This window comes from Pteropus vampyrus, unplaced genomic scaffold, assembly GCF_000151845.1.
Source record: "Pteropus vampyrus isolate Shadow unplaced genomic scaffold, Pvam_2.0 Scaffold213, whole genome shotgun sequence".
NCBI lineage: Eukaryota > Metazoa > Chordata > Mammalia > Chiroptera > Pteropodidae > Pteropus > Pteropus vampyrus.
The window spans coordinates 1,389,347-1,415,752 of record NW_011888994.1 but is presented as its reverse complement, the minus strand read 5'-3'; the positions used below and the strand labels follow the sequence as shown (position 1 = coordinate 1,415,752).

The following is a 26,406-nucleotide window of genomic DNA, read 5'->3' as shown; positions in this document are numbered from 1 at the left end:
TTAGGTAGATTAGGAGTTTTGTAGTGAGAGAAGGTTCTTTTCTGATTTTATTTTCTCAGTAAGGTTTAAAGTAAAGTCATTGGTTGTATGAGGAGGGAATATTGCAGGTTAGAGGGAAAAGGTGAAGGTATGAAAAGAGCTAGGGAATGTAGTAGAATTGTCAGGTAACAGTAAGGGGGCCTGGTTGAGAGTTTTGGCTGTGTGATTGTCTTTCTTTAGTCTGGTTCAGCTGTGTGGATGAGGTAGACTAGAAGACAGTATCATTAGAGAAAGGGGATAAAGAACTAGGTGACCGAAGTATTGAAAAGATTATCTGTGTGAATATTGAAATCACTAAAAATTAGGATGGTCTGTCTCTGAACCACTACCCCTAACAGTGGGTCAAGAGCTGAAATTTTCAGAAAATGGGAGGGAATGTTGAAGATGACTTGAAAGGGATGGGCCAGCAAGTAATGTAGTTCAATGGTATGAGTTTTAAAAGAAGCCAGTAGTTTTTAAGAAGGAAGAAGGAATATAGAGTAGGAAGAAGCAATGAGGAGGACATCTACCACTGCTACCATGAGGCCCAGTACTTTGTGGAGTCTGGAGGGAAAAATAGCTGCAACTGGAGATTATGTTACCTTCCAGGACAGCCAAGGGATGGTTTTGGCAAGCAAGTAGAGGAGTGTTATCACTGTGCCTGCATTTGTGTTCGGAGTTTAAATCTGGGAAAAGATGATGCTAATTTGAGTTTGCCATTTCATAGGATTTTTTTTTATAATTAAATTGAAAAATAATTCATCCATAATTATGATTAAATACTTTTAAACCAAATATGCCTTAAATGGAGATTAAATCAGCTTATGTGAACTATTTAAAATCCCCAATTTCAGGTGTATTGTGAAGATCACTGGTGACATGACAATATCATTTCCAAGTGGAATTATTAAAGTTTTCACTAGCAATCCATCTCCAGCTGTGCTGTGCTTCAGGGTGAAAAATATCAGCAGACTAGAGCAAATCCTTCCAAATGCACAACTTGTGTTCAGGTTTGTGTACTCTTTTGTTCTGAATTTTAAGTTTTCCTTCTCTGAAGACAATACTAAAGTTTATTGTGATTGAACAGGCCTGCTGCTGGCTTTTTGTTTTTGGTGCTGGTGGTAATTATTGTTAAATCCTTCTCTACTGCCTATCATCTCATTGTTTAGGCAAGCTTCTGTATGTTTTTTCTTTAGTTTTCCCTCCCACTTTTGGTTCCTTTCTAGTAGTCTTTTCCAAGTCACCAAATTATTACACAGAAGTAAAGGATAAAGTCAAAATAACAAAAATATTTCTTATACATGCAGTGATCCATCACAGTGTGATTCTAACACAAAAGATTTTTGGATGAACATGCAAGCTGTTACTGTCTACCTCAAGAAACTGTCAGAGCAAAATCCAGCTGCTTCTTATTATAATGTAGATGTATTAAAGTATCAGGTGAGTGTCCTGTCATTGAAAAAAATTCTGAATTAAAATATTAATAGTCTTGCAGATTATTGAATAATATGTCATAGCCAAATGATGTTCATTCCAGAAATGCCAAGATGTTTCAAAATTAGGAAATCTGTTAAGCCCATGGAGATTTTGACTAATTTGAACAAATTCACCATCTATCTCTGATTAAAATATTGAGTAAATATAAATACATGAATGTGTCCTTAACCCGAAGAGACCAGCAGCATCAGTCTTTTTTTATTTTTATTTTTTTAGCTGAGGCGACCCTTGGTTGACCTCACAGATTGCAAGGACCTTGTCAGCTTACAATCCCTTACATTTTATTTTATTTTACGCCTACAGCACCTGGTCTTTCTAAGTGATCTCCCAACCAAATACTAACCAGGCCCGACCCTGCTTAGCTTCCGAGATCAGATGGGATTGGGCTTGTTCAGGGTGGCATGGCCGTAGAGCATCAGTCTTAATAACAAAACACCTAAAGCAATCAATCAAAGTCAGGAATGGCAAGGACAACCATTATTTGTTAGCATAGAAGATTTTTCTGTATGTATTAGTATAATTAGACAAGAGAATAAAAAAAGTGATATTAAATATTGGAAAGGAGAAACCAAAGTTATTACTGGTGATATTATATTCCTGGAAAACAAGAGAATCAACTAAAAAACTATTTGATATAGGAGAATTTAGTAAAGTGGTCAGTTTAAAAAATTAATAGCTTTCAAAACAATCAGGAAAACTAATGCAGCAAAATCTTCACAACAAAAAAAAAACTAGGAAGAAATGTAACAATATCTACTGCTTTGAAAATAGTAAGAGAGGAATAATTCATTCAAGGAAGGCTTATGTTGTTAAAAGTTTATCTCTTTCTAAATTAACTTATAAATTTAATGTAATCCTGATTAGAAACCCAGTAGAGATATTTATGCATTTGTGTTTGGAGACTTGACAGTCCTTTTCAAGTTCTCTGGAAAGATTAAGTTTAGAAGAGTAAGTTAATAAGTGTTTTAAACAGTAACATGGAGTAATGTTTTAGTTTTAATGGGAAAATTATAAGGCGACAGTACCTAAAGTAGTTTAGAACTGGCACAACAGTAGATGGCCAGATCAATGGAACAGTGTACAGTATCCAAAAGTAGAGATTTGGGGGAAAATTAAGCTGAATCCCTAACTGCAACCTTTAACCAAAATAAAATCCACATGTATTAAAGGTTTAATAATAATAAATGAAACCATAAAGATACTATGTTATGGGTGAATATATGTATATTTATGGGTATATATGTGTGTGTGTCCATATGTACTTATTACATTTTTAAATCTCAAAGTGTGGAAGACCTTTTTAAGTATGGTACAAAACCCAGAAGCCATGCAAGGAGAGAGACATTTAACACAAAAATAAATTTGTATAAAATTTTTGGCTGTAACAAACCCTTAGCAGAATCAATATTTAATCTGAAGGAAAAGTATTTGTAAGACATCAGTAGACCAAAAGGCTTATTACTCTAAAGACCCCTTGTAAATCAGTAAGGGAAAGGTGAATAACTCAATAGATAACTTATGAAAAGATGCTCCATGTCAGTAGCAATCAGAGCAATGAATATTCAGACAACAGTTTTAGCCCATCTGATTGACAGAAATAAAAGGCTGCTCTATTAAGAGAGTTGTGACCACTTATTAATAAAAGTACAACTTAATATGAGTTTCTTAGAAGGCAGTTCTATTAGATTATTGAGTAAGTGTAACCTTTAATTCAGCAATTCCACTTCTAGATATCACACAAATAGGCAAAAACAAACAAAAAAGGTACAAAGGATATTCACTGCAGTATTGTTTGAAAACTACCTAAAAACACATCCACAGAGGAAGATTGATTAGATGAATTATTATAGCAATTAAAAAGAATGAAATGGATCCATGTTTACATATGACTAAAAAGTCATATATGGAAGAATATGTATCATGATGTTAACAGTGGAAAGTAAGAATGCCAAAGGATAAATTTCTTATTTCATATACTTGAATTTTTAATAGGGCAATTTTAATAAAATGGCCTATGTTTCTAGGAAATAGAGTAAAAAAAAGTGCTCCTGCCAGTTAAGTTGGCCTAAATGTTTTTCCAAATATTCATTTAACAAACTTTATTATTCAGTGCTTGCTAATTGCTGGAAATAGAATGAGGGAATAGACAGTAAACACAAGAAGTAAATAATATTGTTGGAAAATGAGTAGTATGGAAAAAGGAAAAAGTGTGTTGAGTAAGGTATGGAAAACTGCATTTTTAGTGTAAATTTAAACAGGGTGATCAGTATAGGTCTCATTGAAAAGAAGTTATTCGAGCAAGGGAGCTGAAGTAGAAGGAATTGTACTGTTTACTGTGGGTCATAATTAAAATTAGACATTTGAAGTTGGAAGTACTCCAGTTCCAGGCTTTTAGAACTTCATGATGACTCATCCATTTTCTGTTTTAAATCTAAATTTTTATAATTCATAAATAATCTTAGAATTCTATGTTGAAAGGTATTCAAATGTTCCATGCATAAATAAGAATCACTTGATAGCATGGCTCATATGTAGGCCCTGTATCTAAACTATTTAATCAGATTTTCTGCATTTTGAGCCAGAGGAGTGTGCATTTTAAACAAGTGCCACAGAAATTTTGACGTAGATAATTAAACTTTGAGAGTGACTCTTATTCCTTTGAGATGAGCCTGCTTTACTCTGCCTAGTAAGAGACAGCTCATTATTTTTGATTCTTTGAGCTCCTGTGTCCATGTATATATGTCATTAACAACTTACTTTTCAGGCCAAATAATTGTCTTTTCTCTTTAAAGGTATCATCAAATGGTATTCAGTCCACTCCTCTAAACCTTGCAACATATTGGAAATGTAGTGCTGGCACCACAGATGTGAGAGTGGATTATAAGTACAACCCAGAAGCTATGGTGGCACCAAGTGTGCTTTCCAACATTCAGGTGGTGGTACCAGTGAATGGAGGAGTCACGAACATGCAGTCTCTTCCTCCTGCAATATGGTAAATTAACTAGATTTCTGAATTCCTGCTAAATTTGTTTCAGTCCCCAACTTTTAGAAGTTTGAAAAGTTTTAGTTCATTTTCCCATAGAAACCATGTGATAAAAATGTGCTCATTTTACTAGTCCAGCTACAGTAGCCTCAGTGCAAAATAAAACTAATTTTGCTGTCCCCAGACTTGAATGATTCAAGGCAACTTTACCCTTAGGCAAATGGCATAGCCTCTCTAAACTTTTTTTTTTCCATTTTAAAAGTAAGGATTATAATAATTATTTTATAGAGGTAAATATATCATTTAGCATAGCCATAGGAACATCTGTCTGATTAGTGTGTAGCAATATTAACTACTCCTATCTCTACCTCTCTTGTCTTCTCCTGATCATATTAGTATGGCCTCTAACTATTCTTTATATTTGCTTCACCATTTCATAATAAAAATGTGCAGGCTGTTTAAGAGGAACGCCTCTACATTTAGTTTTCCTTTCTCTGACCAGTAGACATAAGAATTACACAATTCAGTAAAATTCCATTAATTGAGAAAGATAACAGCATTATATTTACATTATACCATAAACATCTTCACGAGGTGATACTCAAAAGTAAATTTAGCACTATAACTGAAATATTTAAAACACATTGAATGCCTTCCATATATAAGGTATAATACTAGCCACTTAATCTGAAGATATTTGTTATTATAGGAATGCAGAACAGATGAAAGCCTTTTGGAAACTGCCTGGTGTTTCAGAAAAATCAGAAAATGGAGGTAAGTGTGTGTATCCTTTTTTGTTTCTTTTATAATGTGATGTCACTGAAAATGGATTTTTTTAGGCATGTTTATTGAAAGTTTTCTCCTGGAATTTCATGCCTTCAGTTCTAGAACTGACCACTAGGTGGAAGTTAATACATTAAATAAGAATGGGCCAGTTAGGATTCAGAACACATTTTTCCCTCTAGATTGAATACGCCTTCTCTGTAAGAAAAAGAATTTGTTTTGCTGTAATTTTATAAATATTAAGTAAATATTTATACATTGAGAGAATACCTAATAAAGTAAATTTGAAGAACTATTCCAGCTAGATAACTAATTGAAACTGATTTAACATACTCTTTAGCTCACTATTAATGGGGTGGTCCTGACTTCCCAGAAATCATGTAGAAGCTTCCAGGCTTTAAAAAACCCCTTTATGGAGTAAACGCAAAAATAAATGAATGGGACTACATCAAACTAAAAAGTTTCTGCATGGTAAAAGAAAGCATCAACACAAGAAAAAGGCAACCATCCAAATGGGAGAAGATATTTGCAAACAGTACCTTGATAAGGGGTTAATATCCAATATATAAAGAACACAACTCAACAAAAAAACAATCCAGTTAAAAAATGGGGACCTGAACAGACACTTTTCCCAAGAAGACATACAAATGGCCAATAGATATATGCAAAGATGCTCAACTTCACTAGCTGTAAGGGAAATGCAAATCAAAACCACAATGAGGATTTCTGGTCAGGATAGTAGAGTGAGTAAACACTGTGCTTGCCTTTTCTCACCACCACCTCAAAATTATAACTAAACTACAGAACAACCATCATTGTGAATCGCCTAAAGTCTAACTGAATAGAAGTCCTATAACTAAGGACTTACAGAAGAGGTCACATTGAGACTGATAGGAGAGGTGGAGACACAGAATAGGCTGGTTTCATACCTGCATGTGGCAGTTAAAAATCAGGAGGGCTGACTTGGCAGAGGTACCCCCCAGAGGAGTGAAGGGTTCCAGCCCCACGCCAGGCTCCCCAGCCCAGGGTTTCAATGCTGGGAAAAGAAATCCCCATAACTTCTGGCTAGGAAAACCAGCAGAGATTGTGGCTGAGTGAGACAGAAGGCAAGCTAGAGTCCCAGGCATTCCTCTTAAAGGGCCTGCACACAGACTTACTCACTGACGGACTCATACACTCTGAGTTCCAGTGCTGGGGCAATAGCTTAAAAGGAACCAGAGACATATAGGGAGGTGCTGAATTACCTGGTTTCAGGGTAAGGACTAGAAGGGCAACTTTCTCCTAGGCAGAAGTGCTGACAGAATACATTGTCTCTTTGTTGAGTCCTCCCTGCTCCCAATGTACAGATACAGGTGGCCACCATATCCGAGTCTCCATCAGCCTGGCTAACATTGGTCATTCTGCCCTGATTCCAAGACCCAGGCCCACCCAAGCTGTTTCCAGTGGCTTTTCCATACAAATGGCCTGTCCTGGCTCATGCTGTAGACTTTCCTAAAATCTCTCAAAGGTTCATAAAACCCAAACAATCATCATCTGGCATCTACATGCCCCCTACCTCTTGATGAGCAGCCCCAAGCCCAGAAATAGCAGCAGATGGCCTCTACTTGCAGTTTGGCCTCTGAAGGCACCTTGAAGCTCAGTGCGGTGGTGGCCATCTGCAAATTGCTTGGTGGCTTATGCCAGGTGACCCCAGGAAAGGCACAGACTGTGGCAGGGCCCCTCCTGGAGGCCCTGGGGCTGGAACACCCAGTGGCTTTCAGCCCAGCTAGAGCATCTCCTGGGGACATATCTGAGGACAACACACCCAGGGGGCAGACTAGGAAAGCACAAGAGCCCCGCCACAGCAAATCCTGCTCCATAGAGTTTAGCCCCTGCGCAACAGCTCCTCCACTGTATTCACCAGTCAGTCCTTGTAGCCAGTCATCCTGAGGGGCAATCCCTCCCATTGATGTACAAACAGCAACCAAGGCTCCGCATTAACAGGAAGGCACACACAACCCTTATAGGGACACACCTGGAGCTCCTGGCTCAGGTGACCAGGGAGATTGCTCCACTAAGCCCCACAGGACATTTACTACATAAGGCCATTCTACTAAGACCAGGAGACATAGGATCCCTAATACATATGGAGACAGCCAAAATGGGGAGACAAACATGTCCCAAATGAAAGAACAGAACAAAGCTTCAGAAAAAAATTCAAAGTTTACCACATGCAGAGTTCGAAACATTGTTATAAGGATGCTCAGTGAACTTAGGGGAAGAGCAGATGAATCAGAACTTTAGCAAAGAGAGAAAACATAAAGAACCAGTTAGAATAAAGAATACAATAACTGAAATAAAGAATACATTAGAAGAAATCAACAGATTAAATGAAGCAGAGGATCAAATCAGCGATTTAGAAGGTAGCAGAAAATCAGAACAAGAAAGAATCTAAAAAAATGAGGATAGTGTAAAGGGTCTCTGAGACAGCATCAGGTGTACCAACATTCACATCATAGGGGTACCAGAAGGAGAAGAGAGCAAGGGATTGAAGTCTTTTAAAGAAATGACAGAAGACTTCCTTAACCTGGTGAAGGAAATAGATATATAAGCCTAGGAAGCACAGGGAGTCCCAAACAAGATGAACCCAGAGGACACACCAAGACACATAATTTTTAAAATGCCAAAGGTTAAAAAACAGAGTCTTAAGAGCAGCAAGAGAAAAGCAGTTACCTACAAAAGAGCTTCCTTAAGGCTGTCAGTTGATTTCTCACCAGAAACTTTGTAGGCCAGAAGGAATTAGCATGAAATGTTCAGTGATGAAAAGCAAGGACCTGCAACCAATACTGTACCCAGCAAAGCTATCATTTAGAATTGGACAGATAAAGAGTTTCCCAGATAGAAAGCTAAAGGAGTTCCTCACCAAACCAGTAGTATAAGAAATGTTAGAGGGACTTCTTTAAGAAAAAAAGAAAAAATATGAATAAAATGGCAATAGCTACATATCTGTCAACAATTTCTTTCAATATAAATGGATTAAATGCTTTCATCAAAAGATAGAATGGCTGAAAGGATAAAAAGAAACAAGACCCTTACGTGTGATTACAAGAGACTCACTTCAGTTCAAAAGACACACACAGACAAAGTAAAGAAATGGTAAAAGATAATCCTATGAAAATGGAAACCACAACAACAAAAAGCTGGGGGTAGCAATACTTACACCAGACAAAATAGACTTTACAACAAAGCCTATAACGAGACAAAGAAGGATCCAATAATCCCACATTGGGGTATTTATCAGAAGAAACCCAAAACACTTTGAAGGGACATGTGAATCTATATGTTCATTGCATCATTATTTACAGTAGCCAAGATACAGAGTCAGCCTGGGTGTCGATTAATGGATGAGTAGATGAAGAGGTACACATATACAGTGGAATACTACTCAGCCATAGAAGAGATGAAATACTGCCATTTGCAACAACATGGATGGATCTGTAGAGTATCGTGCTAAGTGAAATAAGTCAAATGGAAAGGACATGAAACATGATTTCAGTCAAGTGGGATATAAAACAGAAAGCAACAAATGAACAAACAGAACAAACTCAAACACAGTCCAACAGTATGGTGGCTACCACAGGAGAAGGGGGCAGTGGGTCAGATATATGGTGATGGAAGGAGACTAGACTTTGGGTGGTGAGCTCACAACAAAATATATAGATGATGCATTATAGAATTGTATACTTGACATTTATATAATGTTATTAACCAGGGTCACCCCAATAAATTTACAAAGCCCCCTTACCTATTTTATCTTCCTAAGAGAACCTTTCCTGGTCATTTCCCCTTATTAAAACTCCATCAACATTGAAATTACATCTAATTTACATATTGAAGTTTATACTGTATTGTATGGGGGGCGGGGGAAGCCTGACTATCAACAGCCTTCAATTGTGATAATTTTTTTTTAGGAGAAGTTAATTGGCTCTTCCCACCAAGTCTGCATCTTTGTTCTCAGTGCAAAGGGAAAGTCTCTGCTGGCTGATCACTCCTAGTATCTGCCTTAACTCAGTTTAGAACATAATTGCCAAGACAGTCAAGTCTTTATAATATTAATTATTTGCATTTTCCCTTACTCAAAGCAGAATTATTCTCTTTTGAATTAACCTCCACTAACTTCCTAATAAGTAGGTTTTTTAGCTTTTCAAGTTTTGCTGAGCTTTTTCTGTTTTGAACATTTTAAGCATTATGTGATCAAAACATAAAACGTTATCAGTTTTTCTCATAGATATTTCTGCATAAAAGCCAGAAACTTATCTGTAGTGTCTGTTCATTTATACCTGCCATGCTGAATCAGACTTTTACTAGAGAACCACATATTGGATAAAATAACCAAGCTAATCTCTAGTTCCTTCGTTGCTGTTTGGTACTTAAAGGTTGCCTATGTTCAGGCAGCCAAACTGTACTGACTTTTACTGTAGCTATATGGCTTTGAGGGGGACAAAACTGAAATTTCTACTTAAAACTGGAAGTAAACCAGAAATCCTACTTGAACTGAGAGCTTAAGACCAATTAGCAAGCAAGAAAATGATGTATTTTCCCCCTACTTAATGAAACATGTACCATATGCTATTGTAAATGCTTACCAAGAAGGGAATTTGTTCTCTCAAAAACGAGACACAAATTTTCTAACTAGATATTTTAATAGTTTCCCTCTACTCTTCAGGTATCAGGATGTCTATATGAGGAATTGGAAAAATCTTATAAATGTGGTTCTGATTTGGTTAGCCTTTAAAAGGAAATATCCAAATTAGAATACCGTAAAATAGAAATCTGTTTCTATTATGGCTTTACGCTCCGAAGAGGGACAGGAAATCTAAAGTTTAAGGATTGCCAAGGAGGTTGCTCTGCTCCTGTGGTGGAACTTTCACAGAATTGAATTGTGTATTAAGAACTGTACAAGTTTTAAGGAGGCTTGGACTGTGGTTGAGAATTAGGCAGCAATTTCCCCTGGTGATCTGTGCCACCAGACATAGTACTGTAGGGTGGATCAGGTTATGATATCTTCTAGATTTCTCTCTGTAATGTTCAACTTCCATGCAAAGAATCATAGACTGTCACTTCCTGCTACTTAGCAAGCAATTCTGTCCACTTTCCCCAAGCAGAGACCTGATAACCTCCTAGTAGATTTCTCCTTTCTCAGCTCTTGATTCCTTTTCCTTAGCCTAATTCAGATCCTCTTTTCCTGTCACCTAGAGTCCTATTTTATTAGCTTTCATTTTGTTTAAGAAAATGAAATCGCATCTTGTGCCCCTCACCCCTTCTAAGACACGGATCTTAGAAGAAATGTTTTTGTCTTGTCTTTGGTGGCTCCCTATGGTTATTTTTTATATTGGCATGTAAAGACATTTAGAGCTTATTCTTTGCTACAATTCTGCCACTCTCCTTCTTTAGTTCTTCTCGTATAGATGCAATTCCCTTCAGTGCATCGTGTTCTCTAAGGTTTCCCCTCTGTACCTGTAGTTACCTCTGCCTGAAATACACACTGTCATCCCCACTATTTTATATGCTTTAGTGCCCCATGGCTTCTGAGAGCTCTTTTGTAGCATTTATCATATTCAGTTATTTAGCTTTTTCTCATATTCAGTTATTTAACTGTTTGTAGCATTTATCATATTCAGTTATTTAACTGTTTCTTCCATGCTATTAGGCAAAGTCTGTTGAATAAATGGTTATACTGAAAAGAAAGCACCTCAGAAATATATATTCACATGATGTTAGACCAGTTAAATTTTTAAAAGAAAGGTGAATAGAAAATAGTAATGTCGATATAGCTCTTCTCAGTCTTAGCTGTCGTTCCTTTTTGCCCCTCTTCCACCCCTGTAGCATGGTACACAGCAGTCATTTCCTTTTGACTTTATTCCTACTCATATTCTTCCTAGAGTTTCCCTTTGACCTCCCTCATTGACTTCTTTCTCTTTTGACACTTCGTATAGCATAGGAATCACAATAGCAACACCTCTGATATTTGTACTAATTCAAAGAGAAGCATCAATTAAGATTTTTACTTAATGAAAATTCAGATTCACTTAATAAAGTCTGCTTTGGAAATAGGACAGTGATTTGTTTATACATTTCATGAATTTGGCATAGTAATGAATAGTTTCGCTCACTTGCTCATTCACTTTTTTTTTTAGTATGCAACATATGTTACCCTATGTAAGTTCTTTATTCTTTCCTTATAGGTTCTGGGTCCCTCAGAGCAAAATTTGAACTTTCAGAAGGACCCAGTAAACCCACAACACTTGCAGTGCAATTCCTCAGCGAGGGAAGTACCCTCTCAGGAGTGGATATTGAACTTGTAGGGACTGGCTATAGGCTTTCCTTAGTAAAGAAGCGGTTTGCCACTGGTAAGTCGGGAGATTTCAAGCTTTTTAATATACATGGGAAACATTTGTACTCTAAAGGTGTGGAAAGTTTTCCTTTGACCTTTGATACAAGGTGCCAGGTAGAGACACACCTGGGAAAGAATACCCATGATCAGTATAGCCGAACACCTGTGATGTGATTCTAATGTATTATAAATAGCAGATGGGAACTGGGATTCTGTGAAAATGGCCTCCTTTGAGTTCATTTGAAATTGTAATTGCAAAGGTCTACTTGGTGTTTTTCAGGACGATACCTGGCGGACTGTTGATGGACCTAGGAAAGTGGTTTGCTCAAGGGAGTAGTACAAACCTGCCATTCTGCATTATCTTTCCTATTCAAACACTATTCTAACTTGTATTATGTCTTTGAAACTTAGACATATTTGAGAGCTGAGTACAAATATTAAATTGCACCTTTGAAGTGAGTCATTGAAAGAAATAGCACTGAAATGATTTTCAGTGCTGTAAATGATCAACCGCAATATTCAAGAAGCACATTGATTCATATTCTCAGTAAAACTAAGTTTTCATAGGCTGAAATTTTAAAGTATCTTCAGTGTCTACATTGAAAAAAGGGCTATAGGGTAATATGAGGCCTAAAATTTCAGGAGAGCAAGCACAAAATAATTTAGCTTTCCATAAATTTTTAGAGTCAGAGATAGTTTTGAAATTTCATAAGTTTGATATTGAATGGATATAAACATAACATGAATTCTAAGTTTTGGATAATGTTAGTTTAGAACACTCAATCAAATTGAGTTATGTGCCATAAAGCAGTCAGACCAGAGTCCGAGTTGTATGCAAAAATTTATCATTTGATTCTTATATAACTGTAAATGGTGTTTTATATGATTTTTTAAATCCTCAAGTGCAATGTGTTTTAAAATAAGCTTGCAAAAGACAGAAATTTACTTCTGCAGTTAGTTAATTTTATAGAAGTTGTGATTGTTTTGATGAATTAATGCTGTGTAGATTTAATTTATTTTTATATGGATTGCATAATGTGTGCCTTTAAAACAATAACAAAAACCAGAAATGTGCCTATCTAGTTTGTGTTCATTAATGTGCCTCACTTTTTTTTCTCAGTCTGGATCTTCTATTCAGAATCTTTTGGTGGTCAAGCGTTTTTACAAAATAAATGCAATTTTTGTAAATAATTTTGGCTGGAATCGGGAATAACTAAAGGATAATTTATACTTAAGAACCCTGGCTCATTTCTTTAGTGAAACACTGTAGCCACTAGAAAGAAATATACCTAATGGTTTATGTTTACAGGGGGAAAAATTACTTTCAGATATTCCACCTTAACCTTATCAAAAGTATGTAAATCTTAAAACAAATTTTGAAAAATGATAATGGTAAATTGGTAACTGCAGTTTTAACTCCCCAGTTAACATTCCTCTCCACTCTTTATCATTGGAAATTAATACATTTATTTACTAAATGTGTTATGAGCATGCATTTTGTATTTTATGAGGAACACATTTTAGAAGAGATTAGTTTGGGTATTGCAGAAGTCTGCCATTTGTTTTCATTTCGACGATTGAAAAAATTACCAATTTGTGTGTTTTCATTCTTATTTAATTACCACCTGCTAAAAATAGGGAAATTATTTGAAGTGATTGGGTTAAGCGTTTCTTAAACTACTAATAACAGTAAAAAACTTAACTTTATAGTAAATCCTGATTAATTGAAGGAATTAAATATTTGGGACAAAGTTTCATAATTTACAAATGGGAATTTTATTTATAAGGATGAATACCAGTGTCTTGCATTTTGCATAGAGTAAGTTGATAAATTGTGTTATATATATGATAATTTATATAAAACCACTAATTGTTCTGTTAAGCTTTACAGAAAATAAAACCCCTACTGCTAGACATTTATGTAACGTCTTGCTATACTAAATACAGCAGAAAATCTACTCATTAGCAATATATATAACACAATATGTGCTTTTTTATATATTCAATGTTAGCCCAATTTTAAATTTAGATTTGACTAAAGTAATACATAAACAATATGCTAAAATGTTCATCTTTACTAAATAGTGAGCAAAGTTAGAAATTCTAACTTTGTTACTACTATATTGTGCTCTTTTAAATGCCAATTACAGCCCTTTACTGGAATCTTAACTGTAACTGCATTGCCAAACTGCTTTTATTGAGCAGTTAATATTTTATTATTAGAATTCACACACCATTATACTCACCATGTTTGTTTTTAATCAAGTATTACCTAAAAATGTACAAATTAGTGAAATGGTTAAACTTCTGCACTTTTTAAATTACCACAGTCTTCATACCAACTGTCTATACATAAATTTGTATTGAGTGCAGGTTACAATTTTGAAGCCATATGAGTTTATATTGATTGTTTTTCATTAAAAACTCACTAATGGTATAAAATAGACCAGATTTTCAGTGGAAAATGTATTTAGCAAGCTGGATCTTGCTTATGTATAGTATAAACTTTGTAGCTGTCTCTTTAACCAAGAATTTGTAAACACAGAACTCTTAACAAATGTGAGTTTTTAAGAATTGTTATTTACTACTTTGAGTTGTAATTAGAACAATGCAAATCTATCTTACAAAATTTTGTAAATATTTTTGATTTTTTCATAAAATGTAAATTTTACATAAAGGTTGTACCATTAATAAACATGTAATATATAATTTATCAGTTAGTTTATGTGTCTTTGTATTCCCGTTGATTGTAATAGCCATGTCATAGATGTTAGACAAAGTAAGCTAGGTAAGGAAGGAGTAATTGAAGTTTGTATCAACATTTGGACGGACGTCAGATCCATGCCTAAAATTAACAGTCCTTGCCATGACTATTTTAGGTTTTATTTTGTCAATTGAACTTAACTTATTACGGAAAACTTAAAATTTTATTATCCTTCAAACCTATATAAATTCTCAGAACTTCTCAGATATTTTCCAACTAGTATACACTGGCTCTCACCATTTGTCAGCCTTTTAGCAAGCCAAAAATCAGCATCATTATTAGGCTTAATTTGACTAGAAAATGTATTGTCAAAACCCATTTCCCATTTTCAAAAATCTCAACACTAATCTCTGATCAAAAAGGCCTAATCACATTATATATGTTTTCTTTCTTCATTACATTAGCCCTAAGCCTCTTCCTATTTAATTTCCACAAGTAACCTCTAATACAACCAGAATACTAATAAGCAATGATCAGCCAGTTACTTCTACCAATCAATCAAGTTCCATAACTATGTAACAAAGCTACTCCTGTTAGACAAAGCCTCCTCACCAAAAAAGCCAGAATCTCCATTATCATTAATTACTCAGTCTCCTAATGCATTAAATTTAAGCACAATCACCACTTCATCCTTCTTCAAAATACATAAAACTACGATAGCCTGTTTGATTTTATAAATACATTTACATATCAGATTACAATAACCACGTCCATAATTCATATCTGCTGAGGTGTGAACCACAAATGAATTATTTGATACTTATGCACACCAACGGAGCATCCATATTTCTTATTCATTCATATAGGATGAGGCCTATACTATGGATCTTATACCTTCCTAGAAACATGAAACATTGGAATCATCTTATTATTCACAGTAATAGCTACAGCATTTATAGGCTACCTTCTACCATGAGGTCTTCTGAGGAACAATAGTTATCACAGATCTCTCAGCCATTCTCTGTATTGGCACTAGTCTAGTCGAATGGACTGAAGGAGGATTCTCAGTTGACAAAGCAACACCTGATTCTTCACCTTTCACTTCATCTTCCTGTTTACTTCAGCCCTAGTAATTATTCACCTATTTCTTCATGAAACAGGGATCAGATAATCCATTGAGAATTTCTTCTGACGTAGACAAAATACCATTTCACCCCTACCATATAATCAAGGATATTCTAGGACTTATTTTTAATTCTTGTCCTAGCCATACTAGTCCCCTTCTCACCCAGTCTTTTGAGAGATCCAAACAATTGTCCACCAGCTAATCCTCTTAATACTCTACCACATGTTAAACCAGATAATATTTCCTATTTGCCTATGCAATAGGAAATAAGATCCATCCCCAATAAATGAGGTGGTATATTAGCTCTAATCTGTAATTCTTACATCAGAACAATAAAGCATAGTATTCCCACCCCTCCGCCAGTGCTTATTCTGATTATTAGTAGCAGACCCACTAACATCAACGTGAATTAGAGAATACCCATTTATCTTCACTGGCCAACTAGCATCAGTCTTATATTTTCTTTTTCTTGTATTAACTCACAAGCTTAATTGAAAATAATCTTTTAATATGAGGATCTTTGTAGTATATTTAATAATCTGGTTTTGTAAACCAGAAAGGGTGAAAAACCATCTCCCTAGGTCATAAAGGAAGAAGCCCCAGGGCTACCATCAGCACCCAAAGCTAAAATTCTACTCAAACTGTTCCCTGAAAGTTGCACATGAACAGTGAAACATTGTCATATGCTTTGTCAGTTTTAAAAACAAATTCTAAGTCTAGAATTTGCTAGTCTGAGTCTAGCAAATTCCATTGCTATGTACTTCGTGAATTAACCCCATTAAATATATTAGTAGCTATGTGCTTGATCATGACACATACATGTATAATCGTATATTAACTACCCTATGCATATAAGCAAGCACAAACTGAATATTTCATAGTACATAGAATGGTTTATTGTACATAAAATTCTCTTCCACACGGCTATTCATAAACCGATATATAATTGATATTACATAGGATATGTTATTGATTGTATATACCCTATTAAGTCAAATCAGCTCTAGTCACCATGCTTATTACAACTGACAACTTTCCTTAATCACTAAACTTCAAGAGACCAGCAAGCCATCTACAGATGTGCCCCTCTTCTTCCTCCAGGCCATAACGGGTTTTTAGAACTGAATATCTGTTCTTACTTCAGGACCTGGTTCTTACTTCAGGACCATCTCACTTAAAATCACCCACTCTCTCCTCTTAAATAAGACATGTTGATGGGCTAATGACTAATCAGCCCGTGGTCACACATAGCTGAGTTGTCATACATTTGGTATTTTTTAATTTGGGGAGGATGCTGTGACTCAGCTATAGCCATCTGAGACCTTAATATCATCCAGCAACTTGTAGCTGAGCTTATATTGAATATTATTAACCGACATTTACCAAAAGATGTTTAGTCAATGCTTACAGGACATAAGAGAATTTTACATATACAGTAGTGTCCCCCCTCATCCGTGGAGGATATGTTTCAAGACCTCCAGTGGATGTCTGAAATTGCAGATAGTACTAAACCCTGTATATACTATGTTCTTTCCTATACATACATACCTGTGATAAAGTATAATTTATAAATTAGGCAGAGTAAGAGGCTAACAACAATATACTATAATAAAAGATATGAATGGCTTTTGGGCCATTATTAAATAAAATATTGAACACAAGCCCTGTAATACTACCACAGTCAATCTAACAATTGAGACAGCTACTAAGTGACTGGCAGGTTTATACAGTGTGAATGTGCTTAAGGATGATTCATGTCCCGGGTTAGATGGAATGGGACGGTGAGAGATTTCATTATGCTACTCAGAATGACAATAAAGTACAATTTAAAACTTATAAATTGTTTATTTCTGGAATTTTCCATTTAACATTTTCAGACTGCAGTTGACCACAGGTAACTGATACCATAGAAAGCAAAACCATGATTAAAGAGGACTACTGAACACATAATGTGTTTATCAAGAATTAACAAACATCTGTTACCCCTCATAGACCTTAAACTGTATATATTTATTAACAATCTGGGCAAACCTGCCAAATAAGGTAGTAAATAAAAGTCTACTTTCCCTTATTCAATAATATCTAAATCACAAACTAAGACATTTTTTAGCTTAATAAGAATTTCAAACACCACAATTATAACTTTCACAATAAGACTAGAAATATTTACTCATTAATAGTTTAAAATACTTTCACTAATGCTAGCATGCTACTTAAATTCATAAAATTTCAATGGACAGTGATCCCCTAGATCTAATTTGTTAAAGTAGCATTATAAATGAAGACGTTGAAAATGCCTAGATGAGTTTACTAATTCCACAAACACATAAGTTGGGTCCTAGCCTTTCTATTAATTCTTAATAACATGCAATTATCTACATCCCAGTGAAAATGACCTCTAGATCAGTGATTAAAAAGAGCAGTAATCAAGCACACTAACAAGTAGTTCATAACACCTTGCTTCACCACACCCCCACGAGAAACAGCAGTGATAAAAACTAAGCCATGAACTAAAGTTTGATTTAAACCTAGCAGGGTTGGTATATTTCATGCCAGCCACTGCAGTAATACGATTAACCCAAATTAATAAGATTTTTAACACAGTGTGTTAGAGATGTTTTCATAATGAAGTTTTAATGAGGCTGTAAAGCTACAGCTAAAATTAAACTATGAAAATGACTTTATTCTTGCTTACTGATAGCTGGGACTCAAACTGGAATTAGATACCCCACTATGTTTAGCCCTGAACCCAAATAATTATTATAACAAAATTATTCGCCAGAATACTACTAGCATTAGCCCAAAATTTGAATGAGTTGGTGGTGCTTTATCTCTCTCTCGAGGGGCTTATTCTATAATCAAAACCGAGTAACCCTCACCAACCCTTGCTAATACAGCCCATCTACTGCCATCTTCAGCAAAGCCTAACAAAGGGAGCTTAGTAAGCACAAATATCAACGTAAAAACCTATGTCAGTATGTAGAGTATGGTGGAAAGAGCTACATTTTCTACTTTAAGAACGTTAAACTTTATGTGAAAGTATTTATGAAATTAAAAACTGAAGGAGGATGTAGTAGTAAATTAAGAATAGAGATCTAAATTGAATTAAGTCGTGAAAGCATCACCCTCCTCCAAATATCAAAATATATATACAATTTATTTATAACTAACACAAGAGGAGACAAGTAGTAACACTGTAAGCATAACAGAAAGTGCTTGGAGTAATCAAAGTATAGCTTAAATTAAGCACACTTAGATTTCATCTTAAAACTTAAATGACCACTTTGAACCAAAGCTAGCCCAAACTAATCAAGCTCAATTATAATATGTAAGTTAAATAAAACAATTATGAATAAAAATATAGGAGATAGAAATTTTAATTGGTACCATAAAGTACTGTAAGAGAATGATGGAAGTATTAAAAAGCAAAGTTTATACCTTTTACATAATTTAACTAGAACAACTTAAAAAAGAACTTAAATACCCCAAAACCAGACGAGCTACATATGAAAAATTTCTAAAGAACAAACTCATCTATGTAGCAAGGCAGTGAGATTTGCTGGTAGAAGTGGGAAATCTACCAGCCTGGGAATGGCTGGTTATCCAGAACAGAATTTTAGTTCAACTTTAAATTTACCTAAAAAATAATAATTGTAATGTAAATTTAAGTATTAATCTAAAGAGGCACAACCCGTTAGATACTGAATGCAACCTTCCTAAGAGTATTAATAATATCATAGTCGGCCTAAAAGCAGCCACCAATTGAAGCATTCAAGCTCAACAATATACTTAATTCCAATAACAAAAACTAATTCCTAACTTAATACTGGATTAATCTATTAATAGAAGCAATACTATTAATATGAGCTACAAGGAATTTTTCTCCTCACATAAGCTTATATCAGAACAGATAATTACTGATGGTTAACAAATTAAGAATTGATTGTTTATTAAATCAGTTGTTAACCCAACACAGGTGTGCACTTAAGGAAAGATTTAAAAAGTAAAAGGAACTTGGCATATACAAACCCTGCCTATTTACTAAAAACATCACCTCTAATATTACAGGCACTGCTTGCCCAGAGACAATTGCTTAGTGGCAGTGGTATCCTGACCACGTAAAGGTAGCATAATCATTTGTTCTCCAAATAAGGACTTGTATGAAGAGTCCTTGGTGGTTTTACTGTCTCTTAATTTTAACCAAATCAAGGGATAACAAAATTAAATGAACTAACAATTTTGGTTGGGGCGCCCTTGGGTGATTCAACCTCTGATTAAAATTGAGACCATCTAGTCAAAATATGTTATCACTTATCGATCTAAAAACGATCAGTGGAACAAGTTACCCTAGGGATAACAGGGCAGTCCTATTCTAGAGCTCATATCAACAATAGGGTTTATGATCTCGACATTGGATCTGATGTCCCTGTGGTGTAGTTGCTATTAATGTTCATTTGTTCGACGATTAAAGTACTATGGGATCTGAGTTCAGACCACAGTAATCTAGGTCAGTTTCTATTTCCTGTTTTTCTCAGTATGAAAGTACAAGAGAAATAGGTCCTGCTTTACAAAAGTACCTTCAAATTAATAGATGATATAATGTTAATATAATTAACTTACACCAACCTTGCCCAAGAACAGGGTTTGTTAGAGTGTCAGAGCCTGATAATAGTATAAAACTTAAAACTTTATAGTCAGAGGTTCAACTCCTCTTCTTAACAATGTTTATAATTAACCTTTTATTAATTATTCCCATTTTACTTGCCATAGCATACCTTACACTAATCAAATGAAAAGTATAGGTTATATTCAACTCCATAAAGGACCAAACATTGTCCGACCTCATGGCCTTCTCCAACCCATTGCCAATGCCATCAAGCTGTTCATTAAAGAACCATTACAACCCTAGTATCAGGAGTATCCATGGACCAATCCTAGCCCTCACTTTGGCCCTAACAATATGAATCCCATTACCCCTACCATATCCACTAATCAGCATAAACCCAGGCTTACTATTTATATTTAGCCATGTCAAGCCTAGCTATACACTCTATTCTTTGGTTAGGTTAAGCCTTAAATTAAAAAATATGCATTTTCTGGAGCCCTACGAGCAGTAGCACAATTTCACAAGAAGTGTTGCTAGCAATCATTCTATTATCAGTTCTACTAATAAATGGATAATTTACACTCTCAACATTAATCACCACTCAAGAGTATTTATGACTAATTTTTCCATCTTGACTACTAGCCATAATATGATTTATCTCAATCCTAGCAGAAACCAGCTGAGCTCCATTGGATCTAACAAGGAAAATTAGAACTCATTTCTGTCTTCAATATTGTGTATGCAGCGGGCCCATTAGCCTTACTCTTCCTAACAGAATATGTTAACATTTTAATATTTTTACAGCAATTTTATTCCTAGGAGCATTTTACAACTCCTATGTACCAGAACTATAGTCAGTTTTGTTACCGGAACTCTTTTCTATGAATTTGAGCATCCTATCCATGATTTCAATATGACCAACTTATACATCTATGAAAAAATTTCCTACCATTAACACTAGCCCTTTGCATGACATATATCATTACTTACTATTATATCATTGTATCTCACAACAAACATAATATGTCTGAAAAGTATTACTTTGATAGAGTAAATTACACATGTTCAAATCCTCTTATTTCTAAAATTATAGGGATTGAACCTACTCCTAAGAATTAAAAAAAATCTCTGTGCTACCATGTTGCATCATATTCTATAGTAAGGTCAGCTAAATAAGCTATCAGGCCCATACCCAAAAATGTTGGTTTATATTCTTTCTGTACCAATAAATCCTCTTATTTTTAATATTGTATTACTATCACTTCGGCAACTATGTTATAAGCTCAGAGTGATTTAATAATCTGAATCAGCTTTGAAATAAATGTATTAGCTATTATTCCAGTTTTAATTAAGAAAATTCAACCCATGAGCCATGGAAGCATTCACTAAATATTTTTTGACACAAGTCACCATACCTATACTTTTTATAATAGCTACCATTGTTAATCCAATATATCCTGGGCAATGAACAATAAGAAAAAAGTTTAGTCCAACAGCATCCATTATCATAAAAATGGCCCTTGTCATTAAACTTGGACTTTTCCCAGTCTACCTTTAAGTCCCAAAGTTACACAAGGTATTCCACTAACATCTGGCCTAATTTTATCAACATGACAAACTTGCATCACTATCAATTTTATATCAAATTTCATCATCCCTTAATCTAAAAAGGCTACTAATTATATCGACTTTATCGATCATAGTAGGAGAATGGGGGAGGACTCAACCAGACCCAGCTACAAAAAATCATAGCCTACTCATCAATTGCTCACATAGATTGAATAACAACTAATTTATAATCCAACTATAATAATTCCAAACTGATTTATATCATAACACTACAATTATTTATATATAATTCATCCATAATACTTTCTTATATATGAAATAAAACACCTTAACTGCTATATTTATTCTCACTATTGTACTATCATTAGGAGGCCTCCCATTTTCAGGGATTTTTCCCTTAAATGATTATTCAAGAAGTAACAAAAATGGAGTGATACCACCAAGATGGCAACATGCGTATTCCTGACTTTGCTCCCCCTTACCAGAACAACTATTTGTGGACAAGACATACCTGAGAGAATCCCAGAACAGGGAGTGAGGCTGAGACACACCCCTGCACCACAAAGACCAAGATAGACAGCATTAGAAGGGTAGGAAGAATGGCTACATGCTGACTGCATTGTTCCTTCTGGCAGGTGCAACACCATGCCAATGTCTCACCTAAGCCTATGTTTCCTTCAGGGAAAGAGAGCCCAGGGGTGACATCCAGCCACCTCTAGCATTGTGGGTTGCTTTGTGGGAGTCCCTACTTTGGTTTCGCCCCCATGGGGCTCACAGGGGAATCTACAGGGCTCCACCACTGGGAGTCTGGTTGAGACAAAGAAGTGAGGAGAGGCTTCTAACAATCAGTACTCGAGTCTTGGCAGACTGAGTTCCTACCTGCAGAGCCCAAGTAGTAATCTCAACCAGTGGCTTCACTCATCTGTAGAGCCAGGACAGTGGCACAGTCTGGGGAATTTGGTGGGGTGTAGTTCTGCCTAATTTGGTTCCCTAAATGAGGAGTTCTATCGGACCTAGAGCCTGGGCTGACTACACTCACGAAAGAAGAGCTGATCCATAGCCCCACCCGCTGTAGATATGACTTCTGGCCCCTCCCAATCAGAAAGTCTCTTTGGAGAATATCTGGGAGTTACCTGAACTACTAGTCTCACCCAGTCAGGAACCAGAAATATAGCCTCACTCACTGCAGAGCATGGCCCCCAAACCCATGTGACAGGAAGAGATGGTGAGAATACTTAGAAGCTATGTAACCCAACACCTCTCAAGTTGAGAGGAGGGCAAACAAAGCAGATGCCTCCAGAGCAAAGCCAGTGGCCTTGTTTGGCCAGAGAACTTGAGACAGGTCAGCTTGAGTCAAGACCACAACCAGCATTAGTGGCCTTTGAGCTGCTACTCCCACTGTGCCTGGTAAGGGAAACTAATTCATAGCCTTCTATTGCTGGATACAACCTTTAGCTTGCCTGACCAGGAAACCTTACCTGAGCACCCAGGAAGCTGATACCCTATCCAGCTGCCCTGATTACAGTGGAATTTGAACATAAAGCACACCCCGTGGCTTTTCCTGTCTTCAGAGCCAAACTGGTGGTCTCACCTGACCAGGATATTTACTGCACACTCTTGCCCAATTCAGGTCCCTAACAAAGAGCCGAGAAATCTGCGGGTCTCTTCTTGATGCCCAGCCAAGGCAGGGAAACTAATTCATAACCCCACTTACTGGAGCATGGTACCCAGTCCCAACCATCTAGTAAACCTAACAGAGAATCCAGGTAACTGTAAAGCCCATTCTATAGCCTCACTTGGGCAGGGAACCAAGCCAGCAGTCCTATCCAGCTATTCTCAGCCAGTGACATGCCCCGAACCCCTGACTTCAGACCTCAAACAGTTGCCTCACCTAAAAACAGGCCATAACAACAGACTCCACCTGCCCAAGGATGTTACTAGCAGACATGTCCAGAAACTCAAACTGAGCTGAAGCTGACTGGGAAAAACTGTCTTTGCCAAAGTGAACTTGCCAAAGAAGAGGAGATCACTTACTCAAATGCACAGATACCAATGTAAGGAATCAAGGCTCATAAAAAACCAGCTAAATATGACAATGCCAAAGGAAACAAATAAAGCTTTAATAACTGACTCTAAAAAAATATGAAGATCTATAAACTATTAAAGCATTCAGAATAATGCTCTTAAGGAAGTTTAGTGAACTACAAGAACACACAGAAAACTAAATGAAATTAGGAAAACAATGTATGAACAAAACAAGAGGTTCAACAAAGAAATAGAAACCATTGGGGAAAAAAATCCTAGAGCTGAAAAATACAATAACCAAACTGAAGGATTCAGTAGAGAGCTTCAAAACCAGACCATGCAGAAGAATCAGTGACCTGGAAGGTAGGACAATTGAAATTATTCAGTCAGAGTAGCAAAAAGAAAAAAGAAAAAGAGTGAAGAAAGCCTATGAGACTTATGGGACACAATGAAAAGAAACAATATTTGCATGATGGAAATTTCATAAGGAGCAGAGAGAGAGAAATGGACAAAGTATATTTAAAACAATAATGGCTAAAAAGTTTCCAACTCTGAGGAGAGAAATAGACATCCAGATCCGAGACCCAAAGGATCCCAAATAGGTTGAACCCAAAAAGGACTATACTGGGACACATTATAATTATCAAAAGTCAAAGGCAAAGAAAGAATTTTTAGAGCACAAGAAAAGATAAGTTACATACAAGGGAACCCCCCGTAGGATTATTAGCAGATTTCTCAATAGAAACGTTTCAGTCCAGAAGAGAATGGGCTAACATTCTTAATATTGAGAAAAAAATTGTCAACCAAGGATACTATGAAGTGAAGCTGTCCTTCAGAAATGAAGGCAGCACAAAGATTTTCCTGAACAAACAAAAGCTGACGTACTTCATCACCACTAGATCTGCCTTACAAGAAATGCTAAATGGAGTTCTTTTAGTGGAAATTAAAGGATGCTAATTAACATAATAAAATCATAAGAGAGAAGTGTAAAACTCACTGATAATGGTAAATATATAGTCAAAGTTGTATTCTGTAATATGGTACTGGTGGGGCATAATTCACTAACAACTCTAGTTTAATTTTAAAAACAAGCACAGTAAAAATAACTATAACTACAACAATCTGTTATTAGTTATAAAATATAAAAATTTTGTAAATTATAATATCAATAACCTAAAATGTGAAAGGGAGGAGACATATAAAGTTTTGGAATTTTATTTAAGTTGTTATTAAAACAGGATGTTATAATTTTAAGATATTTTATGTAAGCCTCATAGTAACAAGGGAAATACCTGAAGTGATTACACAAAAAAAGACCATGATAAAGTCAAAGCATACTGATACAAGACATCAAACCACAAAAAAAAGACAGCAGGATAAGAAAGAACTATGCTCTACCAAACAACAAATTAACCAAATGGCAATAACCAGTCCTTACTTTTCAATAACTAAAAATCAACAGATTAAATTCCTCAACCGAAAGACATAGAATGGTTGAATTGAAATAAACAAAATCCAGTGATATGCTGCCTACAAGAGACTCAAAGACACACATAGGCTGACAGTGAAGAGATAGAAAAAGATATTTCAAGCAAATGGTAAAAGAAAGTGTGTGTGTGTGGCGGGGGCTGTCAGGGATAGCTATTCTTATTTCAAACAAAATAGACTTTAAACTAAAATTAAAAGATAAAGGTTTTATAATGTAAAGGTGTCAGTACAGCAATATAAGAATTGTAAATATTTATGTTCCCAACATCAGAGCACCGAAATACATAAAGCAAAAACCAACAAAGCTAAAAGGAGAAATTAACAGCAATACTATAATTGTTGGGGACTTTAATATCCCACTCTCAACAATAAGTAGATCATCCAGAGAATTGAGAAACAAATTTGAACAGCCCTATAGATCAAATGAACCTAACAGACATATGAGGAACATTCTATCTGACAATAGAATATACATTCTTCTCAAGTGCATGTGGAACATTTTCTAGAGTAGAATATATATTACGCCACAGAATAAGTCACAGAAAATTTAAGAAGACTGAAATCATACCAAGTATCTTCTCTGACCACAATGATATGAAACTAGAAGTCAACAACAAGAGGAAAACTGGAAAATTCATGAATACATGGGAATTAAATAACACTCTCCTAAACAACCAATGGATCAAAGAAGAAATTAAATGGGCGATAAAAAGTATCTTAAGGCAAATGAAAATGGAAATACAGCATATCAAAACTTATGAGATATATGAAAAGTAGTTTTAAGAGGGTAGTGCGTAGCAATAAACACCTACATTAAGAAGCAGGAGTCTACAGCCATACCACCCTGAATGCGCCTGATCCCATCTGATCTGGGAAGTTAAGCAGGGTCAGGCCTATTTAGTACTTGGATGGGAGACCACCTGGGAATACCAGGTGCTTTAGGCTTAAAAAAAAAAAAAGCAGGAAACATCTCAAATAAACAACCCAACTCTGTACATAAGAAATTAGAAGAAGAACAAACTGAGCCCTAAGTTAGCAGAAGGAAGGAATTAGTAAAGAGTAGAACAGGAATAAATGAATTAGGGAACAGAACACAAAAGATTAACCAAATTAAGAGTTAATTCTTGGAAAAGAAAAACAAATTGGCAAAGCTTTCACTAGATTAACCAAGGGAAAAAAGAGAGGACACGAATCAACAAAATTATAAGTGAAAAAGACATTACAACTGATACCA

At 35.6% G+C, this 26,406-nt stretch overlaps 1 protein-coding gene and 2 pseudogenes across 5 annotated transcripts in view; 2 read left to right on the top strand and 1 right to left on the bottom strand.

Moving 5' to 3' along the window:
* The window catches only part of FCHO2 (FCH domain only 2), a 105,066-nt gene extending 90,699 nt beyond the window's left edge, over positions 1-14,367 (top strand). For all 5 annotated transcript variants that reach the window (XM_011372725.2, XM_023538131.1, XM_023538130.1 and 2 more), the window contains 6 exons: positions 873-1,028; positions 1,326-1,458; positions 4,308-4,507; positions 5,208-5,272; positions 11,506-11,670; positions 11,935-14,367. In XM_011372725.2, the coding sequence (XP_011371027.1) occupies positions 873-1,028; positions 1,326-1,458; positions 4,308-4,507; positions 5,208-5,272; positions 11,506-11,670; positions 11,935-11,957 (742 nt within the window). In that variant the 3' untranslated portion in view covers positions 11,958-14,367. The remainder of the gene's footprint in view (positions 1-872; positions 1,029-1,325; positions 1,459-4,307; positions 4,508-5,207; positions 5,273-11,505; positions 11,671-11,934) is intronic.
* LOC111747167 lies at positions 1,810-1,928 on the bottom strand (annotated as a pseudogene).
* Positions 14,368-25,998: 11,631 nt separating the features above from the next.
* Positions 25,999-26,117, top strand: LOC111747166 (annotated as a pseudogene).
* The last annotated feature ends 289 nt before the right edge of the window (positions 26,118-26,406 follow it).